Source organism: Mixophyes fleayi, chromosome 12, assembly GCF_038048845.1.
Source record: "Mixophyes fleayi isolate aMixFle1 chromosome 12, aMixFle1.hap1, whole genome shotgun sequence".
In the NCBI taxonomy this organism is placed as follows: domain Eukaryota; kingdom Metazoa; phylum Chordata; class Amphibia; order Anura; family Limnodynastidae; genus Mixophyes; species Mixophyes fleayi.
The window spans coordinates 82,320,442-82,342,470 of NC_134413.1; the positions used below are offsets into that span (position 1 = coordinate 82,320,442).

General features: G+C 43.2%; 2 protein-coding genes and 1 pseudogene across 3 annotated transcripts in view; all 3 read left to right on the forward strand.

The window, feature by feature from the left end:
* LOC142108562 (uncharacterized) overlaps positions 1 to 11,578 on the forward strand; it is a 365,380-nt gene extending 353,802 nt beyond the window's left edge. Inside the window, 5 exon segments of the mRNA XM_075192316.1 lie at positions 7,605 to 7,716; positions 7,800 to 7,897; positions 8,053 to 8,164; positions 9,807 to 11,019; positions 11,021 to 11,578. Of these exon segments, the coding sequence (XP_075048417.1) occupies positions 7,605 to 7,716; positions 7,800 to 7,897; positions 8,053 to 8,164; positions 9,807 to 11,019; positions 11,021 to 11,078 (1,593 nt within the window). The 3' untranslated portion in view covers positions 11,079 to 11,578.
* LOC142108581 (uncharacterized) overlaps positions 1 to 22,029 on the forward strand; it is a 127,451-nt gene that overhangs the window by 1,228 nt on the left and 104,194 nt on the right. The window lies entirely within an intron of this gene.
* Positions 1 to 22,029, forward strand: part of LOC142108605 (uncharacterized) — a 169,933-nt pseudogene that overhangs the window by 587 nt on the left and 147,317 nt on the right.

Here is a 22,029-nt window from a genome sequence, read left to right on the forward strand (position 1 = left end):
ATCCATAGTAAGAGGTCCGGAGTTACCAGCCCAAGTACAGGAGTACACTAGCAGTGACAGTTACCCAGAAGGAACGGTTCTAAACACCATAAAGGAGTTCAGTGGTGGCAGCATTATAAGCCCCTCCTACTGCGGCAAGAGGGCGCTTTTGGGATCACGAAAGGGAACGGTGGCAAAGTAAGCCCAGCCGGTTCCCAGCAACAGCAGACAGGGTGGCATAGGCGGTCCATCCTGTCACAATGATCTCTAGCTCTGCTTGTTCTTATTTGCAGAAAAAGGTTTTATGTTAAAGCAGGAAGTGCACAGTAGGAGCAGGCAGTGTGAGGACCACAATCTGAAGAACATTTACACCAGAGTTGCTATAACGGAACTTGCACAAGACAATATAAACAGGTGCATGGTAATTTCAGTTTCTTTATAGCAGACACCGCTGAATTTAGCACTGGACAGAAGCCTGGTGGTGATGCATGGGCTGGATGAATGGGAGAATGGACCGGGCCAAAGGGCAGCATAGGAAAGAGAATAGAGATCCAGCAGAGACACAGAGGTGTAAAGGAATAATAGTGAGTGAAAGCAGGATAGATAATAGGTTGCTGTGTGGAGGGGACTTATTACTTGGTCCAATGAAGAGGGAGAGATATTGGAGGTAGGATTGACAAACAGCGCTGTGGTGGGAAAGAATAGGATAGAAGGGTGGTAATGAATGGGCTGGCATCAGAGATAGTTAACAGTTTCTAGCATGCACTGATGGCCTAGGAGTGTTTTGCATGCTGGTGGCTGTTGAACTACAAGCGCCATCAAACTCAGGGACGCCAGTTCATACTGTAATTTGTAGTGCCACTAGTGTTTTCCCATCTTGTGGGGACCAGGGTCCCTCTCCCACTCAGCCTCGTAATACTTTTACATAGGTGGGTCAGAGTCAAGCGGAATAACGCACATTTAGAGTCTCATATATTTACATGTGTTCTGGTGCCTACAAATGTATTCAAATGGAGTGTGGTCCCAAAGAGTGTGGGCTGGAGGTAGGGAGCACAAGAAATGTTGTATTTGAAGGTATTCAGATGTGTTTAGAACGTGAGAGGGTGACTCTTGGTGGTCAACAAAGGACAGCCACAGACTTCTGTAGGAAACTTAAGATCAGCTCGGAGGCAGTTGGTAAACCTGGCCGTAGATGTCCCCAACCGGAAGCAGAATTACCCCAGATACGAGTCATGGGGGAGGTGATGTTCAGTCTCAACGAATATGAGTGCCAGAGGTTAGTTCAGGATTTTATCGTTGGGAGTAGTTCGGAAGTCTTTGGTCTTTGCTTTCTGTTTAGACCAACAGAGGTTACGTCAGACCTGTTTAGGTAGCTGGATTCGGTGTCTAGCCAGGAGGATGCTCCTGTGGGGGAATATATAACGCAGCCGCTTGGGAAATGTTCAACGCCAGATAGTACTCTCTTATCTGGGAGTCTCCTTTCCCTCTAGTGATAGGTTTCTTCAGGACTACTGTCTTGGGGCCTATTGTTCCAGATGAAATAAAGATGGGCTTTATGGACATTGTTTAGCAGGGAGAGGGGAATCACCATTTAGTGCTAATACTAATTTTGACCGCTGTGATCCTGCCCAGCCAGGAGATTATGAAATGTCTCCAGGAGGCCACATCTGCCTGCAGTTTGGAGAAGGAAACTTCCTAGATTCTGGTACCAGGAGGTTCTGGAAAACAGAGAAACTTTACACTTGGTCAAGTCCCAGAGGCAGAGGTAGCCTCCCCCTTCCCCTTTAGAATCCATTTTAAACTCCTCACTCTCTCCCACTCCACTACCCCTTACATTTCTAACCTCCTCTCCATTCACACTCCATTCCGTTCCCTGAGGTCGGCCAATGACCGTCGCCTCTCCTCCACCCTGATCACCTCATCCCACTCCAGAATCCAAGACTTCTCCCGGGCTGCCCCTCTTCATTGGAGCGTGCTTCCTCGCTTTGTCTGACTGTCCCCTAATGTGGCCTCCTTCAAACGAGCACTCAAAACTCATCTTTTCCTCAAAGCCTTCCAGCCATCCACCTAATCTTCTATCCATATTGATGACCTTACCCCCCCCTCTCTTGTGCTTGATCCCCTTCTCTGACTCCATTTGTGCCTCCTGTCTGTTTGCCCTCCCATTAGTATTTAAGCTCTTATGACCAGGGCCCTCTTCCCTCTTGTTTCTCTACCTATTCTTCTGCTCCTACTTCACTATGCAAGTTATGTTTGGAGTGTTTTTAGTCCTGGTAGTATTTGTTTAATGTTCTGTACTGTATCTACCATGTATGGTCTTATGTCTGTATCTGTACGGCGCAGCAGAATTTTTGTTGCGTCTTATAAATAAAGGCGAATAATAATAATAATAGTCGATGTTGGGAACAGTGGCCTATTCCGTCTTGGGCAGATGTTGTGGAGTACTTTTGGGGGTCTTGTGGGAGGGGGCTGCTTCAGGTAGGTGATCTTTCTCTGCTTCAATTTCCAATTTAAGGAGAAGGATTAGGGCCTTGGTGAGGTTTCTGGGTGTGTATATTCGGTATTTGTTGTTGTGTTGCCACAGTATGGTGGTGAAGACTTTGAAGTAAATCGGACATATGTACGTACGTGGTGGAAAAAATAAAAAACTTTTTAACTTTCTTTCACCATGAAATTAATTTTTCATGATGTTATTAATGTCTTCTGTACATAAAATACATTTTTACAGTTTCTCTTGATTGCAGACACATGTTCTAGCTGCTTACACAGCCGTCACTATCACTCGGCACTTACACCCGGCCTGTAACTGGTGCAAATGATATGACTGAAAAACACGTACCTTAGAGATGCCCAGAGGTTGAATCGGAAGCTGCTGCGTGTGGTCAGCCTTGGCTCGCCATTACTGTACACTGACTACGTGCATAAGCCCTGTCCCTTCCACGTTCCAGCCCATGAAATTGTTGGAGGACAAATGTGTCCTTTGTGTTCGATAATTTGGATGTACTTGTGTTCACTGGCGAGTAGTCCGTTTCTGGGCACACTTAGTGCTATTCAATGCAAAATGCGGCATGTATCTGCATTTACGTTCCTTAATGACTCGGGCCCTTGGCTTGTATTGTGGTTCTAATGGAAAATAGGGCCTTTGTGGCCTTAGGATTATCTGCAGGTCACTGCCGAATGGATGAAACCAACAGGTTGTGTGCCCCTTTGGGGTGACAAAGTTATACCCCTGTGCATCACAGAACGGGCAGTTTGTAATGATGAGTAAACAACAATATAAGATCTTTATAATGTGATCAGGTTTTCTGTATATGATCAGTTATATAACATAACGGCCAAGCTCCTTATACAGATGGTGCAGCCACAGTACATAAGAATGATGTTATGTTCAGTGTAAGTATCTACAATGTTCATGGGTTAGTTTACTTAGATTACGGACAAAAGTCTCTGATGTGCGTTTTCCATTTATCTCTGGTTAGTCACAATGTGAATTAATACACTTTGTTTTGGAACCTTGTTGTTGGTGCACTTACATGTCCGTCACAGGGGGCTGCAGCTCCCGTTCTCCAGTGAACTCCGATCCCTAGTTAAGCTGTAAAGTCGTCCTGTCTTCCCTCCTGAAGTGTAGGTCTTTGAATGAGACTCATACTCTGAGGAAGCTTCTGAGCAGTGATGTAACATTGTGAGACTCATGTTGGATGGGTGCAGAGGAATTTTTTTACATAGGGACTTAGTCTTATGCATTTTTGTGTGTGTAAAGCAAGTTGAGTGAATTAAGCTACCATTGTTATTTCTGTTTGCTCCCTATTGTCCACTAGTGAGCTCTACAGACAGCCAGGAGCCGGACCCAGCAGGGGTCACCTGAGGGAAGACACCTGGGGAGGTAAGGAAGGGGGCTGGATAGTGTAAATAGCCCCCCAATCGAGACCTTTTGCAACTCCCCTGGGTAGGCAGTTCCCAAGGTGGGGTTAGGAGTTGATAACAGAGGATACCCTGGGAGCTGGACACTGGTGTGACTAACTTTTGTCCAAGAGGTGATGCTCTGCCAGAGATGTGCTGTGGAACCTCTCTCACTGGATTTATGTGAACGGACTTCCTCACTTGTTGGACTTGCTCTCGTTAAGGGGCCGCGCTGTATTTAGTCCTGTTCTGCAGAATAAATTCTCCTTCCATTTTTCCTCTAATACCGTGTCTGAGTGATTTGTGAACCACGTATCTTCACATTTGGTGGCAAGCGGTGGGATCACTCAGAGACAAGCACGGTATTGGAAAGGCACAGCAGAATGGAGACAGCAGCACAAACCTACAGAAACACCAAGAAAGGAATTCTGCAGGAACTTTGTCAGGCAAGAAAAATTGAAATCAACTCAACGGATACCAGAGTGTCCCTAATTGAAAAATTGGCTCAGTGGGACATAGAAACCCCTGCTGAGGAGGAGGAAGAGGAGGAGGCGGTTCAGGACCCGTCAGGGGAACTCAGTAATGTAACTGGGGAGTTGACAACCCAGGCAGCTGCAATAACCGTCCCCAACACGGGACAGCTCCAGATTTGGCTGGATGTACTTGGACCGGGAGCTGTCGCACATGAGAGTTCAGCAGTATTGGGAGCAGCGCTGGGTAGACCGGTTGTGGTACCTGCAATGACATCAGTTTCAGTATTGGAAGGAAGACAGACGCCGCGATTGGGATATCACGATGTACCACGCTTTGTGGAATCAGCCACTGACATAGACACTCACCGTCAGTTATTTGAGTTCATGATGGAAACGCATGATATACCTGTGGCGGAGTGGTCGAAATATTTGGTACGTAGTTTGATGGGCCGAGCGCAGAGGCATTCCATGCCCTTAGCCCAGAGCAAGGAAGAGAGTACAAGGAGATTCGGAAAGTATTGTTGGCTCGATATGCGGTCACCCCTGAATCCTACCGCACTAAGTACAGAACCATGGCAAAAACTATTGACTCTTCTTATACAGAATTTAGCAGTTTATTGCAAATAAACTGTAATCGGGGACTAGAAGGGAAGCAAGCCACAACCTTAACAGACATTAAAAACATCTTTATATTGGATCAGCTAATGAATAAAATGGCTACAGAAATTAGAGAGTGGGTGGTGGACAGAAATCCCACTACCCCAAAGAAAGCAGCAGCATTAGCCGATGAATTCCGTGCAAACCGTCCCCAATGGAAGCGACCTAGCGGAGGTGAATGGGCAACTAGTCGAAGGACCCCACCCGATCGAGATGCACCACCAGCTATATCACGCCCCATGCCTCCACGTACCCCAGCTGCGCACTCTACTGTGCCCAGACCTCGTTGTCCAGCCGTATCCGATCCTAGGAGGTGCTACACTTGCCAACAACTGGGACATATGCAAATAAATTGCCCACGGGGAGGAAGACCGTTCTCTGGATTGAGACCAGCTGTGCCCCAAGTGTCAGTGTGCCAAGGGACATCAATTGAGGGTGGGGAGGGGTACTAGGATCCTGATGCGCTAGAGGCGGAGGAAGAAGTCTATCACCCTGGAGATCATCTACCTGCTGACTGGAGAGGTGAGGGATTCTGGGAATGTCACAGTGACATCATTCTTACTGCTATAAATAAAACAGGGACATGACTGGAGAGGTGAGGGATTCTGGGAATGTCACAGTGACGTCATTCTTACTGCTATAAATAAAACGGGGACAGGACTGAAGAGGTGAGGGATTCTGGGAGAGAGGCTCCACCCCTTGTGTTTCTGGTTTCATGGAGGCTCCATGGCCCTGGTTACAGAGACCCACATGAGAAATACTAGGACACTTTCCAGATTACTTTGTCTTGGAGAGTGTGCATTAGGATGTAGCCCACAATATTATCTGTGGTCATTAGGTTCTGTGAGATCCTCTATAGAAACAATTATATTACAGTTTTTATAGCATCTGGCTCATATTGTGTTTGTGAGTACAGTAATATCACCTTACAGGTGTTACACAGGGAGTTATCTGTTACATGAGGACATCTACAACATATACACACTGATATCCTACGTAACGTTTACCTTTATATAAGTTATATCACACTATACACAAAGAATGTTTCATTCTTCAGTAATTTTTATATTATAGTTTATTCTTCCCATGATCCTCTCTGGCTCACAGGATGGTGACCATTCTCACGCTGGTACTTTCTGCTCTGCCTCAGTCGTCTCCCCCTGAACAGCTGTAAATGAGCAGCAGGTAGACAGTCTCAGATAGAAGTATCAGTCCCACAATCTTCACAGATGTTGGATATATTGTATTGGTCACAGTGTGTTGTTGTTTTTTCCTATCACTAACTAATACTTTATGATTTACAGCTTTTGCTGATTTTTTTAGATGCAACTAAGTTTTACAATTATGGGATGATTTCCATTTACCTGCAGTTTTTTTAAATGTGCAAAATAGACAATGTAATGCTTTATCTTACACATACAGCCCCTGCCCTACCTGTAACTGTTTCCTATATACACTGTCTACTAGAGTGTATACAGCACTTACCTCACCTACTATCTTCCATAGGTCGGCCATTCTGAGTCCTCTGTACTACAAGCCCCCACTTCAAACTCATCTTACTGTCTGCACTGATTTATCCAAGCAGGCGATAGATTCGTGGGGGCCGGCTGTAGATAGAGGACTCGGATAGGTGGGCACACTGAAGGTGTCCGGAGCTGTAGGAGAGGTAAATGCTATATACACTCCACTTTCCTGTATATAGGGGAACAGTTACATATAGGATATGGGTTGTAATTATAAAATAAAACATTATTAATTTTCCACTAATAGCCCCTAAATAAAATTGTTGTCTCTCTCCATACACAGGATTACACAGTAGTGATAAAGAGATCTGGTGAGTGTGTAATACCCAGGAGCCGCCCCTGTGTGTCAGGAGGATTGAGCAGGACCCAGAGCCCCATCACGGTGCCTGAACCTCACTCACTGATACGTGAAGGAAACAATGACCAGAAGATCCTGGAACTGACCAACAAGATCATTCAGCTGGTGACTGGAGAGGTGACTGCTGGGAATGGGACATTATACAGTAACACCAGGGGATGTGTCTGGATGATGACTGTGTCATTGTGTTGTCAGGTTCCTATAAAGTGTGAGGAGGAGTGGGAGAATTTAGAAGGACCCAAGGATCTGTACGAGGACATGAGGATGGAGAATCACTGGATCCTCACATCACTGGGTAAGAGGAGAGTTTAATTTATTATAAAGTGGAGCAGTTTTGAGGGCCACCTAGATACACGTCATCTGATAATCACATATAAGCAATGTACTCAGTCACTGTGTGTTTTCTACAGATGGATCCAGTAACAGAAATATCCCAGAGAGATATCTCCGTCCTCTTTATTCACAGGATAGTACAGAGGAAAATCCCATTACCCAACAGGAGTATAAGGTAGATGGCACTTTATGGACTCGCCAAATACCAGAATACTAGAGGACATTTCATTATATGACCTGTAAAATAAAATATATATATATACATTACAAAAAAAAACCTGTGTGTATCTTATACGCTGATACTCTTCATCTGAATTTATTAAATCCGATATAATTAAATTATTTTACTTTTTTATTATTTTTTTTATGTTGGCTATTAAGGATGCTGTACTAACTGATATTAAAGTAGAAATTACAGAGGGAGAGGAAGAGACGTATGTGAGGGGTGATCAGCAGTGTAAGGAGGAGGAAATCCCTACAGATATCAGCACAGGTGAGTAATAAACACTTATTACAGAAGAGTCACATATTCTGCTTATATATACAATGTACTCAGTCACTGTGTGTTTCCTACAGATGGATCCAGTATCAGAAAAACCCCAGAAAAATATCTCCATCCTCATTATTCACAGGATTGTACACAGAAAATTCCCAGTATCCCACAGGAGAATCAGGTAGATTTTAGGGACTCGCAAATCCCAAATTGACTTTTCATTATATGATCTGTGAAAAAGCTGTGTAGATCTTATACACTGATATTCTTCTGTTTCATATCATTTTATTAGATCATATATTAATTATATGTTTTACTATTTTGTGGGCTATTCAGGATGACGTCCTGACTGATATTAAAGTAGAAATTACAAAGGTAGAAGAAGAGACGTATGTGAGGGGTGATCAGCAGTGTAAGGAGGAGGAAATCCCTACAGATATCAGCACATGTGAGTAATAAACACTTATTACAGAAAAGAGTCACATATTTAACTTATTGAGTCACTAAAACAATCTCTTATTCTACACCCTCCTCTGTCAGTGCAAACTAATGAGGAAAATGTATCTTTCCAGTAGGAGAGTCAGGAACCATCAGCCCCTATTAGACTCTTGTTTTCCTCCTCACATCATATGATTGTGTGCTACCAGCCCAGAGATCTGACCAGTCTCCTCCTCACATAATATCACTGTGCTACCAGCCCAGAGATCTGACCAGTCTCCCCCTCACATCATATTACTGTGTGCTACCAGCCCAGAGATCTGACCAGTCTCCTCCTCACATCATATCACTGTGTGCTACCAGCACAGAGATCTGACCAGTCTCCTCCTCACATCATATCACTGTGTGCTACCACCCCAGAGATCTGACCAGTCTCCTCCTCACATCATATCACTGTGTGCTACCAGCCCAGAGATCTGACCAGTCTCCTCCTCACATCATATCACTGTGTGCTACCACCCCAGAGATCTGACCAGTCTCCTCCTCACATCATATCACTGTGTGCTACCAGCCCAGAGATCTGACCAGTCTCCTCCTCACATCATATCATTGTGTGCTACCAGCCCAGAGATCTGACCAGTTTCCTCCTCACATCATATCATTGTGTGCTACCAGCCCAGAGATCTGACCAGTCTCCTCCTCACATCATATCACTGTGTGCTACCAGCCCAGAGATCTGACCAGTCTCCTCCTCACATCATATCATTGTGTGCTACCAGCCCAGAGATCTGACCAGTCTCCTCCTCACATCATATCATTCTGTGCTACCAGCCCAGAGATCTGACCAGTCTTCTCCTCGCACTGTCTGGTGTATCTCATGGGACGTCATAGTCTGACTCCATGAAATTACCCATGAACCTCCTGTACACTACCTCCTGTGACAGTATCCATAACCATCTCCCTGTACTACCACATGTGACATTACCATGAAAATTTGATCCTCAGCTGTATATTATCACTGTAATACTAATGCAGAGTATGAGATTATTCTCCTCCCTCTAAGATCACATTCACCCCATCACAACGTACACTTCACACAAACTCCTCCATCTCACACACCCGTCATTACACAATAGCTCCCCTACAATCTACGTGTTGGATGCTCTGTACAGTTGCTCTTTATTCTGCTGATCTGACTCTGTACCCTGCTTTACCCTTATACATTACTTAGTGCTGTTACCCATCTGTGCCCTGCTCCATTCTCCTACTCTGTCCTGATGCTGTCCTCTGCTCTGTGCAAGGATGTGAGACCTAAGAGTAGTGTAAACCCATATCCAGGTCTGGTCTACTTTTGAGGCTCCAGTGCTGATGTGTGAGATCAGTGTCTAGTGGGACAATGTCACTGGTTTACAGATCTTACTGTTCTAGGGTTTTGACTGGAATTATTCAACCTGAATGCAATTTGCACATCAATGTAGTTGGTTTTATGCCTTAGACTTGGTAATTTAATAATAAAGTGCTAGTTGTTTTGCAAATTGAAATTAAACAGCTGGACATTTCAACTTTGTCATAGTATGAAAATGTTGCGCATTATAATATGGTAATCAATGTAAAATAAAATGTCTATTTCCATACCTTTATTTTATTTCCAGCAGATGGATGCAAACACAGGAATATCTCAGAGGGAAAATTAATTTTATATACAGATTGTGAAATAGAAGAGAACATCACACAAGATTCTCCAGGAGGAAACCCCACTGCCCTAAATATACATCCAATACTCCACATAGCAGATAAATCACCTGATCCCTCTAATCATGAGGAATGTTCTCCCGATAACAGAGATATTGTTACACATAATATAGCTCATACAGATAGCACATTTCTTTGTCCTGAGGGTGGAAAATTCTTTAGGGTTAAGTCATCTCTTGATATGCATCAGACAAGTGTGAAACCATATCCGTGTTCTGAATGTGGAAAATTGTTTTCACGGAAATCACATGTTGTTGAACATCAGAGAACTCACACGGGTGAGAAACCGTTTCCATGTTCTGTGTGTGGGAAATGTTTTACAGTGAAATCACATCTTGTGGAACATCGGAGAACTCACACGGGTGAGAAACCGTTTCCATGTTCTGAGTGTGGGAAATGTTTTACACGGAAATCACATGTTGTTGAACATGAGAGAACTCACACAGGTGAAAAACCATTTCCATGCTCAGAGTGTGGGAAATGGTTTGCTTACAAAAAATTGCTTTTAAAACATATGAGGATCCACACAGGTGAGGAACCGTTTACATGTTCTGAGTGTGGGAAATGTTTTACAGAGAAATCTTCTCTTGTTGAACATCAGAGAGCTCACAAAGGTGAGAAACCGTTTCCATGTTCTGAGTGTGGGAAATGTTTTAAAGTGAAAACATATCTTGTTGAACATCAGAGAATTCACACAGGTGAGAAACCGTTTACATGTTCTGAGTGTGGAAAATGTTTTACACGGAAATCACATCTTTTTGAACATCAGAGAACTCACACAGGTGAAAAACCATTTCCATGCTCAGAGTGTGGGAAATGGTTTGCTTACAAAAAAATGCTTTTAAAACATATGAGGATCCACACAGGTGAGGAACCGTTTCCATGTTCAGAGTGTGGGAAGTGTTTCAAAGAGAAATCTTCTCTTGTTACACATCAGAGAACTCACACAGGTGAGAAACCATTTACATGTTCTGAGTGTGGGAAATGTTTTACACAGAAATCCACTCTTGTTGAACATCAGAGAATTCACACAGGTGAGAAACCATTTACATGTTCTGAGTGTGGGAAATGTTTTACACTGAAATCCTCTCTTGTTGCGCACCAGAGAAATCACAAGTGAGAAACCATTTTCATTTTTTGAGTGTGGGAAATGTTTTCATATATATAAATGAAAGTTTAAAAAAATTTGCTCATGACAAAAGCAATTGAATATGAAACGTGTGCTGTGATACTCTAAATATTGTAAAGTCAGTTGATTATATTAATATAAATAAAAAAATAGGCCTGTGTGTGTATGTATGAAACATACCGAATACACAGTGCGCACTCTTGGGTATCCCAATATAATTCCTTGAAATAGTCCTTTACTCTTCGCTTTTGTCACCACACTTATAATGTTCAGACCAAGCAGATTGTGTTCCACGCGTCCTTCCCTTCATACACCCGATCTCCACGGGAACAGCCAGATCTAAATTATCAAACAGATGGGGGCACTTTCATGGTGTATTATCATTAAAAGCAGATTTTATTAAAAATTGTAAATTTCACATATACCAGATATCAAAAGGACATAAGCCTATAACACTGAATTTCCTCCAGGTATCTCAGTTTAGTGTCCGACATAAAACAGATTTTCATACAATGACCATGGTCCACATCCCTCTTCCCGTTTCGTAAGAGGTGAGTCCATGGTAAAACAAACATTTTTATATGGCAGTTTCATTTTTATTTTATTTTTTCTACATGTGTACAAACGATCGCATTAATAAGTTTCACTATACTTAATTGGCTGTTTCATACAAAAAACATTGGACTATAATTATAATAACATTACTGATATAACAAACCATTTTTTAAAAACTATTCCAATTCCCACATTTTAGTAAATCATTTGTAAGGCACTATGTATCCTGACCACTATTTAAAACTATCTAAAAGTCATAAAATGCATAAAAGTAAAGCTCTTCATAGTATGACTTATGGTTTATAACGAAAGGAATTCATCGCTGTATCAGCTTCCCTATTTTTACATAGTCAATCGGAATCCTGTTTTTACAATCCTATCATTCTTCTCGTTGCCGTAAATCTTTAACAACCATCATCTATTCTGACAGTCTGATTTCTCTAACGTGTTTATACATTCGTTCATTAGCCACACAGTGCCATCGGCTTTTACATAAGTCACATTTTGATAGACTACAGCAGTGTCACTTCTATAATGGAGCATTTCTACATTGTAACCATGAATATTCCATATTTAGACAATATCTTAACTGCTGTTTATGGAATTCTTCATCATTTAACATTTAGTTATTAGGAGGTTTTTTTAGAACAAAAGGGATTCTTAGACGTCTAAGTTTGTTTATTTAATTGAATACATTTTCACGATTTTACAACAAAAGTAAAACAAAATGCAGTGGTACTCACATGTAAATCTTTAACCGCAGTTATCCTCATCCGCATTCAGCGAGTTAATTAGATTAAACCCCAAAGTGAGATTTCTAAGAAATCTCTAGAGGCACATTCATTAGACAGTACTTGGTGTCTTATATCTCTCTAAAGGTCAACGGACAAATATTTCAACTGTCATTCAAAATCAATGCTTTTCTTTTATTTCAATATAGCCCACACTCCTCTGCCTTTACTCAGACTGATACCTTTAATTACCTTACCTAATCAACATTTAGCGAACCATTATACTACACACCAAACTGACATTTCTTTACATTGAGACTGTAAGAGATCTCTACAGGTACATAACTAAACAGTAATTAAGATCTAAATTTCTCTTTGGCTCAACGCACAGATGTTTCTACTGTCATTCGAAGACAGTGTTTCCCTTCTATCATGCAATGTTTCACTATGTGAATATGTTACAATTCCAAACAAAGAACAAAAATATAAAATTGAAAATAAAAATAAATTTAAAAATTATAAAAAAAATAATTAAAATGAAATTGAATATAAACCCTCTCTCATCTACTGTTATTATACTGACAAATTACCCTTTCGGATCAATTTATATATTTATATGATTGTCTACCCTATGTAGAATATTTTGTGTATGTTCAAATATTGGCACCTTTTAAAGCGCTTTTAGTTTTTCCTACATATGTTTTGCCACAACCATATTCTAATAAATAAACCACATAAGTGGTATTATTAAATTCATAAAGAAATGAATATAAGTTGAATTAGTGAATGTTTTATGTTCTTTATGTACTTATTTTACAAGCCAATAAGTGAAAAAAAATAACCAGTCATTTTAAGTCTTCATTACATCTTTAAGATATGAAGGAGCTAAATGAATTTTCAATGTCTTTTGTCTTTTACAAATAATATTGGGTTTAGCAGGAAAAAAGAGGATAATAATGAATCTAATTTAAGTAACGGCCAATGTTTCTCCAAAATTTTATTGATTTTGTTACTTGCTGTATTCGAAGTGGCATCAACAGGACAAAAACTATTTTCCTTAACTTGGTCCTTTCCTCTCTTCTTATAAGTCAGTAATTCTGTCATATTTAATCCTCTCACTTTTGAGAATGAGAAATGGCATTTAATATAAAAAATGATAATCAGAGAGCAATGGATTTGGAGTGTATTTACAGCTTATAAAAATAAGAGTATTAAAAAATACTAAATAATGTCTGCATCAGAAAAGAATAATTCTAGGAGGAAAAACAAAGAGAAATGGGACCTAAATAAAATCATACCCCTCATTTAGACCTTTGGGAAAAGAGTCCCCATGTTAAAAATCCAAAACATCTCATTTTCTGAGAGTTTCTTTTCAAGGTCTTCACCTCACATCTAATTGTATATGTTCAAGGAGAGAAATTTCGGATCTGAATTGTGTACTAAAGGAAAACGCATGGGAATACTGAATGGTTAACATCCATTTATTTTTATATTTCTAACATGTTCCTGAACCCTTAACATCACATTGTAGACCTCATGGGCATGCCAGTAAATAAATTACTTAGTTTGGCAGGCCAACTTGTCTTCCAAATAGATCATATTTACATACATATCTACATTTTAACGTACTAGAAACTATTATGTCTTTCAGGTTCCTTGTTTTTTGACAGGAGTCCATACCCAAAAATGCCCCAACATTTTTTTAACTTTATTTGCATCATAAATCTGTACTATATGTAATTTCATTTTTTTTCTTTAATATTTATACACCAAAATTTGGCCCTATCAAGTTCTCTAGTTTATAGTAATTGTTAATCAAAATTTCTGTATAGACTCTATCTTTAAATCCTTGAGCATAGAGAGAGTTTTCATATTCACAAATCTCTAAATCACTAAGACTTCTTTGTATACAGCAGAATTGTGAGAGAGAAATATTAGACTTCTATTTCACTAAGTAATCGCTTTTAAAATGTAAACTGTTGGTATCTACATGTTTAATAAAGGTTTTATAAATTATAATAATTATTAAATTATTTTTTATCGATATGTAAATTAAAGTAGATTTGATAAAATCATCAAATTATTATAAAAATCCAAAGAGCCTCCAGTAGAAATATGCAGAAAAAATGCCATATTTCTACTGGAGGCTGTTTAGATTTTTATAAGTTACTTTATGGACCATTTTTTAGTTAATATTTTTTGGCTATCATTTTTTAGTTATTTTTTCTATTATATTTCATATCTTTATATGATTGCTACTTTATTTGGGTTTATTCAGACTGCTATTTCTTTCTCTCAGCTAGCATTTGCATAATAAATCTTTATTAGAAATTATTTTGGACAATATTGGATTGGCTTCATCTATCCTTCATGCATTTTTGCGCCTTGGGTCCTTGTTAGTGTTTGTTGATTTTACCTTTGGGGAAATTTGGAATTCGTCCCTTACAGACCCATTTTGGCAGCCTTACATAATATTATTTCAGAGCAGCGCTGTTGTCCCTAATTCTCTCCCTTTTATTTAATAATGACACTTCAGTTTTAGTTAAAATATGATCAGATAAATTGAAAATGCTAAGAGTCCTAACGATCCTGCCTTTCTCAGTTTCTTGGTACCGCCTTATGTCCCTCTCCTTCTGGCTATCGTCTTTATACGTTTACCACTGGTGTCTATTTCTAGCTCATTGTAGCAAAAGTCATTCAGGCAGATAATGGGTGTCACAAATTGATGGCAGGGATATTGCTCAGTGCGAGAGGTAGGCCCCAGCGGCTACTGTTACTTTGTATAGCAGCAGCGAGGAGAATGTACCCAGTAGTCTTTATAATGTAGAATGCTGAACTAAAAGACTGAAGAACAATTCTACCGTCTAGTAGAAGCAGATGGATTCTGGTAGAAACAGGCGTAACTTATTGACCAAAGTAAAATTAGGCCAAACTCTGATAATATATATTTTATCGTGTAGCAGCATGAAATAAAAATCACCAATAATAATAATCAGTCAGCAGTAGATGAAGTAAAACTTGTGTTAATGAAGACCTGAGAAGCAATAGCTCCAGTATTATCTAATGTTTCACACGCAGATAGTAAGCCCAGCACTATGCACAATCCTGACACACGGAGGATGCATAAACGGCAACCAAAGTCGGGCGTAAGGTGACGACTTATGAAGCAGTCAAGGTCACAGCTGAAATCTGGTTCACACAGACATATTCAACGAGCAATGATCACTGTTCAAAAACTGTGCTGAATATACAGATAACAAGCAATAGTGCCCAAGTCCAGGGTTAAAGTAGTGAGTGGTCAACGGTCAGCTTCACGGTAACTCTCCGGTTCACAGATATGGTTGAACAGCAGTCCGGGTGATGACTCAGGATCTGGTATTCAGGAGAAAGATGGAACTGACAGCAAAAGTCTGGTACTTCAAGGAAGGAATATGCTGGTCACAGGTATGATTAAACAGCATTCAAAGTCCAAACCCAGATTGGTGATATATATAGAGTAACTCGGCTTAGAGCCACTGTTTGAATGATGAATAGAATGCAATCATAATTATATAAGTCGGTGACGGTTTGTACTTTGTTTTATTTTAAGAAAAATACTACAGGCATCCTCACTTAACAACCTAGTTCCGCTCCAACGACTAGGTCGTTAAGCGAATTGGTCGCTAAGTGAGTACAGTACTGTATACATATGCATGGCAATAAAAAATCAGCATGTGCATATGCAGTTTTATATTCCTCCCTTTAGTAAAAAGATATTATGTTTAGTTAATGTCCTTGCAGTATTACTTCAGAACCAAGTGCTTTCAAGTACTGTAGAGCTAACTTACCGCACGATGGAGACTGCAAGGGTATCAGGTGCGTCTTGTCTTCTTCAGCTCAGAAAAAAACTATGCGGGTACTACGGGCAAGGGCACATGTCATTAATTTCCCCTATTGCTGAGCGGCAGAGCCGGACGTAACAACGGGTCGTAAGTCCGAATGGTCGCTAAATAGGTCGGTCGTTAAGTGAGGAATACCTGTATATAGCTATAAAATCACAATAAGAACAACAAATATCAGCTATGTCTGCCCCCTCATCACACTGTGCCCCCTCCTCACACTGTGCCCCCTCCTCACACTGTGCCCCCTCCTCACACTGCTCCCCTCATCACACTGTGCCCCTCATCACACTGTGCCCCCTCCTTACACTGTGCCCCCTCCTCACACTGTGCCCCCTCCTCACTGCCCCCTCATCACACTGTGCCCCCTCATCACACTGCTCCTCTCATCACACTGTGCCCCCTCATCACACTGTGCCCCCTCCTCACACTGTGCCCCCTCCTCACACTGTGCCCCCTCCTCACACTGGGCCCCCTCATCACACTGTGCCCCCTCATCACACTGCTCCCCTCATCACACTGTTCCCCTCATCACACTGTGCCCCCTCATCACACTGCCCCCTCATCACACTGTGCCCCCTCCTCACTGCCCCCTCCTCACACTGTGCCCCCTCATCACACTGCTCCCCTCATCACACTGTGCCCCCTCATCACACTGCTCCCCTCATCACACTGTGCCCCCTCATCACACTGCTCCTCTCATCACACTGGGCCCCCTCATCACACTGGGCCCCTTTCTTCACACTGGGCCTTTTGTTGTAGTCATTTTCTGAAGTAGGCTCCGGTGTGTGTATGGGAAGGTAACGTTAATACATTTTCACATGTTTTATAAGACATAATCGTAACACCCTTATGCAGAGGAGCGTTTACTTTGGCATTTACACTGATTGGATAACTATTAATTACATGCACCTCTACTCAAAGAATGCGCCTCCCAGACCACATGTTAAAATGAGGCTCGATCTCTGAGGTTTTGTTACTTAGACGTTAATTCTCTTATCAATATTTCTAATTAATCACTAGTACCAGAGAGTACGGCCTTGCAGAAGCACATTCCAAGAAGCATGAAACACAAACAGTCATCTCTTCCACAACCTAGTTCATAAAAAAACTGAATCATATAGATACATTATGGTTCCCAGACTCCATTTTGTAACTCAGATTGTTTATTTAAATGTCATTTCTTCACGAGTATCGTGACAACCGCTTCAAAAAGATCACTCTGGAAACATTTATTGAATGAAGAAAAGTACATTAATTAATTTCAATATGGTTAGATTCAACTAAGGAGCATACATGGAAGACTAAGAGCTATATTGACTCATCTGCGGGTTTGAAAAAGTGGTGATGTTGCCTATAGCAACCAATTAGATTCTAGTCATTTAGTACATTTTACAAAATGACAGCTAGAATCTGATTGGTTGCTATAGGCAACATCACCACTTTTTCACACCCACGGATTAGTAAATATACCCCTAAGTGTTAATGGCAGAGGGTAGGTAGCCAGTAGACATGACTATATTAAATTTCAGGAGATACTTTATACAGAATGCTCTCTTCTTAAATTTTATTTTTATTTGTTTAAATGTTAAGAAAAACAAGATGTCAACTTGGTTGGTAAGTATTAGAGATGTGCGCTGACTCTCTTGTTTCGGTTTCAAAATCAGTATCGGTTCTAGACCACGTTCGTGTTTTCATCTTTGCTACCGATTTTGGCAAAAAACCACAAAAGGTTTTGGATCTGGATTTAATGAAAAATTGTGAAAAATGGCTAAAATAATGTAGTTTTGAGCTGTTTTGCGTCTATATCACTATTTATAGCATTAACATTCATTTCCAGTCTGTTCTCTAATGATCCCTTCTCAATTTTCACCAAAGTCTGCAGCGAGCTGTCTTAATGAAGGATTTTGTAACTTTGCCATTTGCTTTCTCCGATTCAATTTTAAAAAATAATAAACTGCATAGTGTTGATATCTCCCTTTCAATGCACCCAAACCTCCTTTGCATGTTCAGACTATTACTGTAATTGAATAAATAACCACACGGTCACCAATGTAAATTTGGCAAAAGGTCAGTTTTTATTTAAACAAAAATGGTGACGGAGAGACCGATGTGAGTCGGCTAACAGCAAAACCAAACTGGAATTTTTCAGAGTGTGGACTTTCTATTGCACTGTCAAGACATGTTTTGGGCAACCAAATCTGCATCAATGTGAGTATTATACATACATATGTGGGAAGGGTGACTATTGGCCTATCTGAACTGTCTCTTTTACATGTGTCTTACACGTCACTAACAGAACATATAAATATTATTTATTTACATTCCATATTTATGTACATGGGTCTTGGGGACCACCTTTGCTACATGTCCCGAGCGATCCCCTTTACCTCGGGGTTGGATGAGGTTTCCACCAGAGAATGATTTTTCAGCCCCCCCTCTCCTGGTTTGTTTGAGAAGGGCAGCATTACAACAGAGCATATAAGTAAAACACGGTAAGTAAATACCTACACTTGGCAACCGATGAATACTCTGTCCATCAAAAATGTATTGTGTAATGTATAAACCTCTCAGATTCTAGCTATCATGTTCTAGAAGATAACTAGAATGTTATTGGCTGCTATGGGTTTCCATAGCACTTTTCCTTTTTGGAAGGTTTGATTATGTTTATAACTGCTACTACAGTCAACGTGCCGTTTTTAAATATTCTAGGTGTGCACCGATAATAGTACATGAATCTAAATCGTCACTCGTGGTTGTGTCTTTAATATTCTATTAAATGGCGTGACTAAACTGTCATTGTTAAGAGTGTGATGGTGATGTGTGTTTTTTGTTAGGTACTCCTGTAACGTGTCTTCACAGACCTGTTATTGACATGCTGACTGTGCACCGGTCTGGAAAGAAACCCATAACCTGTGAGTCAATCGTCTGTCCCCCTGAATCTCCCCTCTCCTACAGGTCTACTCTGTCTGTCCCCCTGATCTCCTCTCTCTTCCAGGTCTACTCGGTCTGCCCCCCCTGATCTCTCCTCCAGGTCTACTCTGTCCCCCTTGATCTCCTCTCCTCTCGTCCTGGTCTACTCTGTCTCTCCCCCCATGATTTCCCCTCTCCTCCAGGTCTACTCTGCCTGTCCCCCCTGATCTCCCTTCTCCTCCAGGTCTACTCTGCCTGTCCCCCCTGATCTCTCCTCTCCTCCAGGTCTACTCTGCCTGTCCCCCCTGATCTCTCCTCTCCTCCAGGTCTACTCTGCCTGTCCCCCCTGATCTCTCCTCTCCTCCAGGTCTAGTCTATCTGTCCCCCTCTCCTCCAGGTCTACTCTGTCTGTCCTGCCTGATCTCCCCTCCCCTCCAAGTCTACTCTATCTGTCCCCCTCTCCTCCAGGTCTACTCTGTCTGTCCTCCCTGATCTCTCCTCTCCTCCAAGTCTACTCTATATGTCCCCCTCTCCTCCAGGTCTACTCTGTCCGTCCCTGATCTCTCCTCTCCTCCAGGTCTACTCTGTCTGTCCTCCCTGATCTCTCCTCTCCTCCAGGTCTACTCTATCTGTCCCCCTCTCCTCCAGGTCTACTCTCTGTCCTCCCTGATCTCCCCTCTCCTCCTGCTTTACTCTGCCTGTCCCCCCTGATCTCCCCTCTCCTCCAGGTCTACTCTGTCTGTCCCCCTGATCTCCCCTCTCTTCCAGGTCTACGCTTTCTGTCCCCCTGATCTCCCCTCTCCTCCTGGTCTACTCGGTCTGTCCCCCCTGATCTCTTCTCTCCTCCAGGTCTGCTCTGTCTGTCCTCCCTGATCTCCCCTCTCCTCCAGGTCTGCTCTGTCTGTTCCCCCCCCCTGATCTCTCCTCTCCTCCAGGTCTGCTCTGTCTGTCCTCCCTGATCTCTCCTCTCCTCCAGGTTTGCTCTGTCTGTCCTCCCTGATCTCTCCTCTCCTCGAAGTCTACTCGGTCTGTCCCCTCTGATCTCTCCTCTCCTCCAGGTCTACTCTGTCTCTCCCCCCTGATCTCTCCTCTCTTCCAGGTCTACTCTGTCTGTCCCCCCTGATCTCCCCTCTCCTCCAGGTCTTCTCTGTCCGTCTCCCCTGATCTCCCCTCTCCCCCAGGTCTGCTCTGTCTGTCCCCCCTGATCTCCTCTCTCTGTCCCCCCTGATCTCCTCTCTCTGTCCCCCCTGATCTCCTCTCTCTGTCCCCCCTGATCTCCTCTCTCTGTCCCCCCTGATCTCTCCCTTCCAGGTCTGCTCTGTCTGTCCCCCCTGATCTCCCATCTTCTCCAGGTCTGCTCTGTCTGTCCTCCCTGATCTCTCCTCTCCTCCAGGTCTGCTCTGTCTGTCCTCCCTGATCTCCCCTCTCCTCCAGGTCTGCTCTGTCTGTTTCCCCCCCCCCCCCCCCTGATCTCTCCTCTCCTCCAGGTCTGCTCTGTCTGTCCTCCCTGATCTCCCCTCTCCTCTCCTCCAGGTTTGCTCTGTCTGTCCTCCCTGATCTCTCCTCGAAGTCTACTCGGTCTGTCCCCCCTGATCTCTCCTCTCCTCCAGGTCTACTCTTTCCCCCTTGATCTCCTCTCCTCTCATCCAGGTCTACTCTGTCTCTCCCCCCTGATCTCTCCTCTCTTCCAGGTCTACTCTGTCTGTCCCCCCTGATCTCCCCTCTACTCCAGATCTTTTCTGTCTGTCCCCCCTGATCTCCCCTCTCCTCCAGGTCTACTCTGTCCGTCTCCCCTGATCTCCCCTATCCCCCAGGTCTCCTCTCTCTGTCCCCCCTGATCTCCTCTCTCTGTCCCCCCTGATCTCCTCTCTTTTCCAGGTCTGCTCTGTCTGTCCCCCCTGATCTCCCCTCTCCTCCAGGTCTGCTCTGTCTGTTCCCCTGATCTCTCCTCTCCTCCAGGTCTGCTCTGTCTGTCCCCCCTGATCTCCCCTCTCCTCCAGGTCTGCTCTGTCTGTCCCCTCTGATCTCCCCTCTCCCCCAGGTCTTCTCTGTCTGTCCCCCCTGATCTCCCCTCTCCTCCAGGTCTGCTCTGTCTGTCCCCCCTGATCTCCCCTCTCCTCCAGGTCTACTCTGTCCCCCCTGATCTCCCCTCTCCCCCAGGTCTACTCTGTCCGTCTCCCCTGATCTACTCTCTCCCCCAGGTCTGCTCTGTCTGTCCCCCCTGATCTCCCCTCTCCTCCAGGTCTCCTCTGTCTGTCCCCCCTGATCTCCCCTCTCCTCCAGGTCTCCTCTGTCTGTCCCCCCTGATCTCCCCTCTCCCCCAGGTCTACTCTGTCCGTCCCCCCTGATCTCCCCTCTCCCCCAGGTCTCCTCTGTCTGTCCCCACTGATCTCTCCTCTCCTCTCCTCCAGGTCTACTCTGTCCGTCCCCCCTGATCTCCCCTCTCCCCCAGGTCTCCTCTGTCTGTCCCCCCTGATCTCCCCTCTCCTCCAGGTCTACTCTGTCTGTCCCCCCTGATCTCCCCTCTCCTCCAGGTCTACTCTGTCTGTCCCCCCTGATCTCCCCTCTCCTCCAGGTCTGCTCTGTCTGTCCCCCCTGATCTCCCCTCTCCTCCAGGTCTACTCTGTCTGTCCCCCCTGATCTCCCCTCTCCTTTTGGTCTACTCTGTCTGTCCCTCCTGAGCTCCCCTCTCTTCCAGGTCTACTCTGTCTGTCCCCCCTGATCTCCCCTCTCCTCCAGGTCTACTCTGTCCGTCTCCCCTGATCTCCCCTATCCCCCAGGTCTGCTCTGTCTGTCCCCCCTGATCTCCTCTCTCTTCCAGGTCTGCTCTGTCTGTCCCCCCTGATCTCCTCTCTCTTCCAGGTCTGCTCTGTCTGTCCCCCCTGATCTCCCCTCTCCTCCAGGTCTGCTCTGTCTG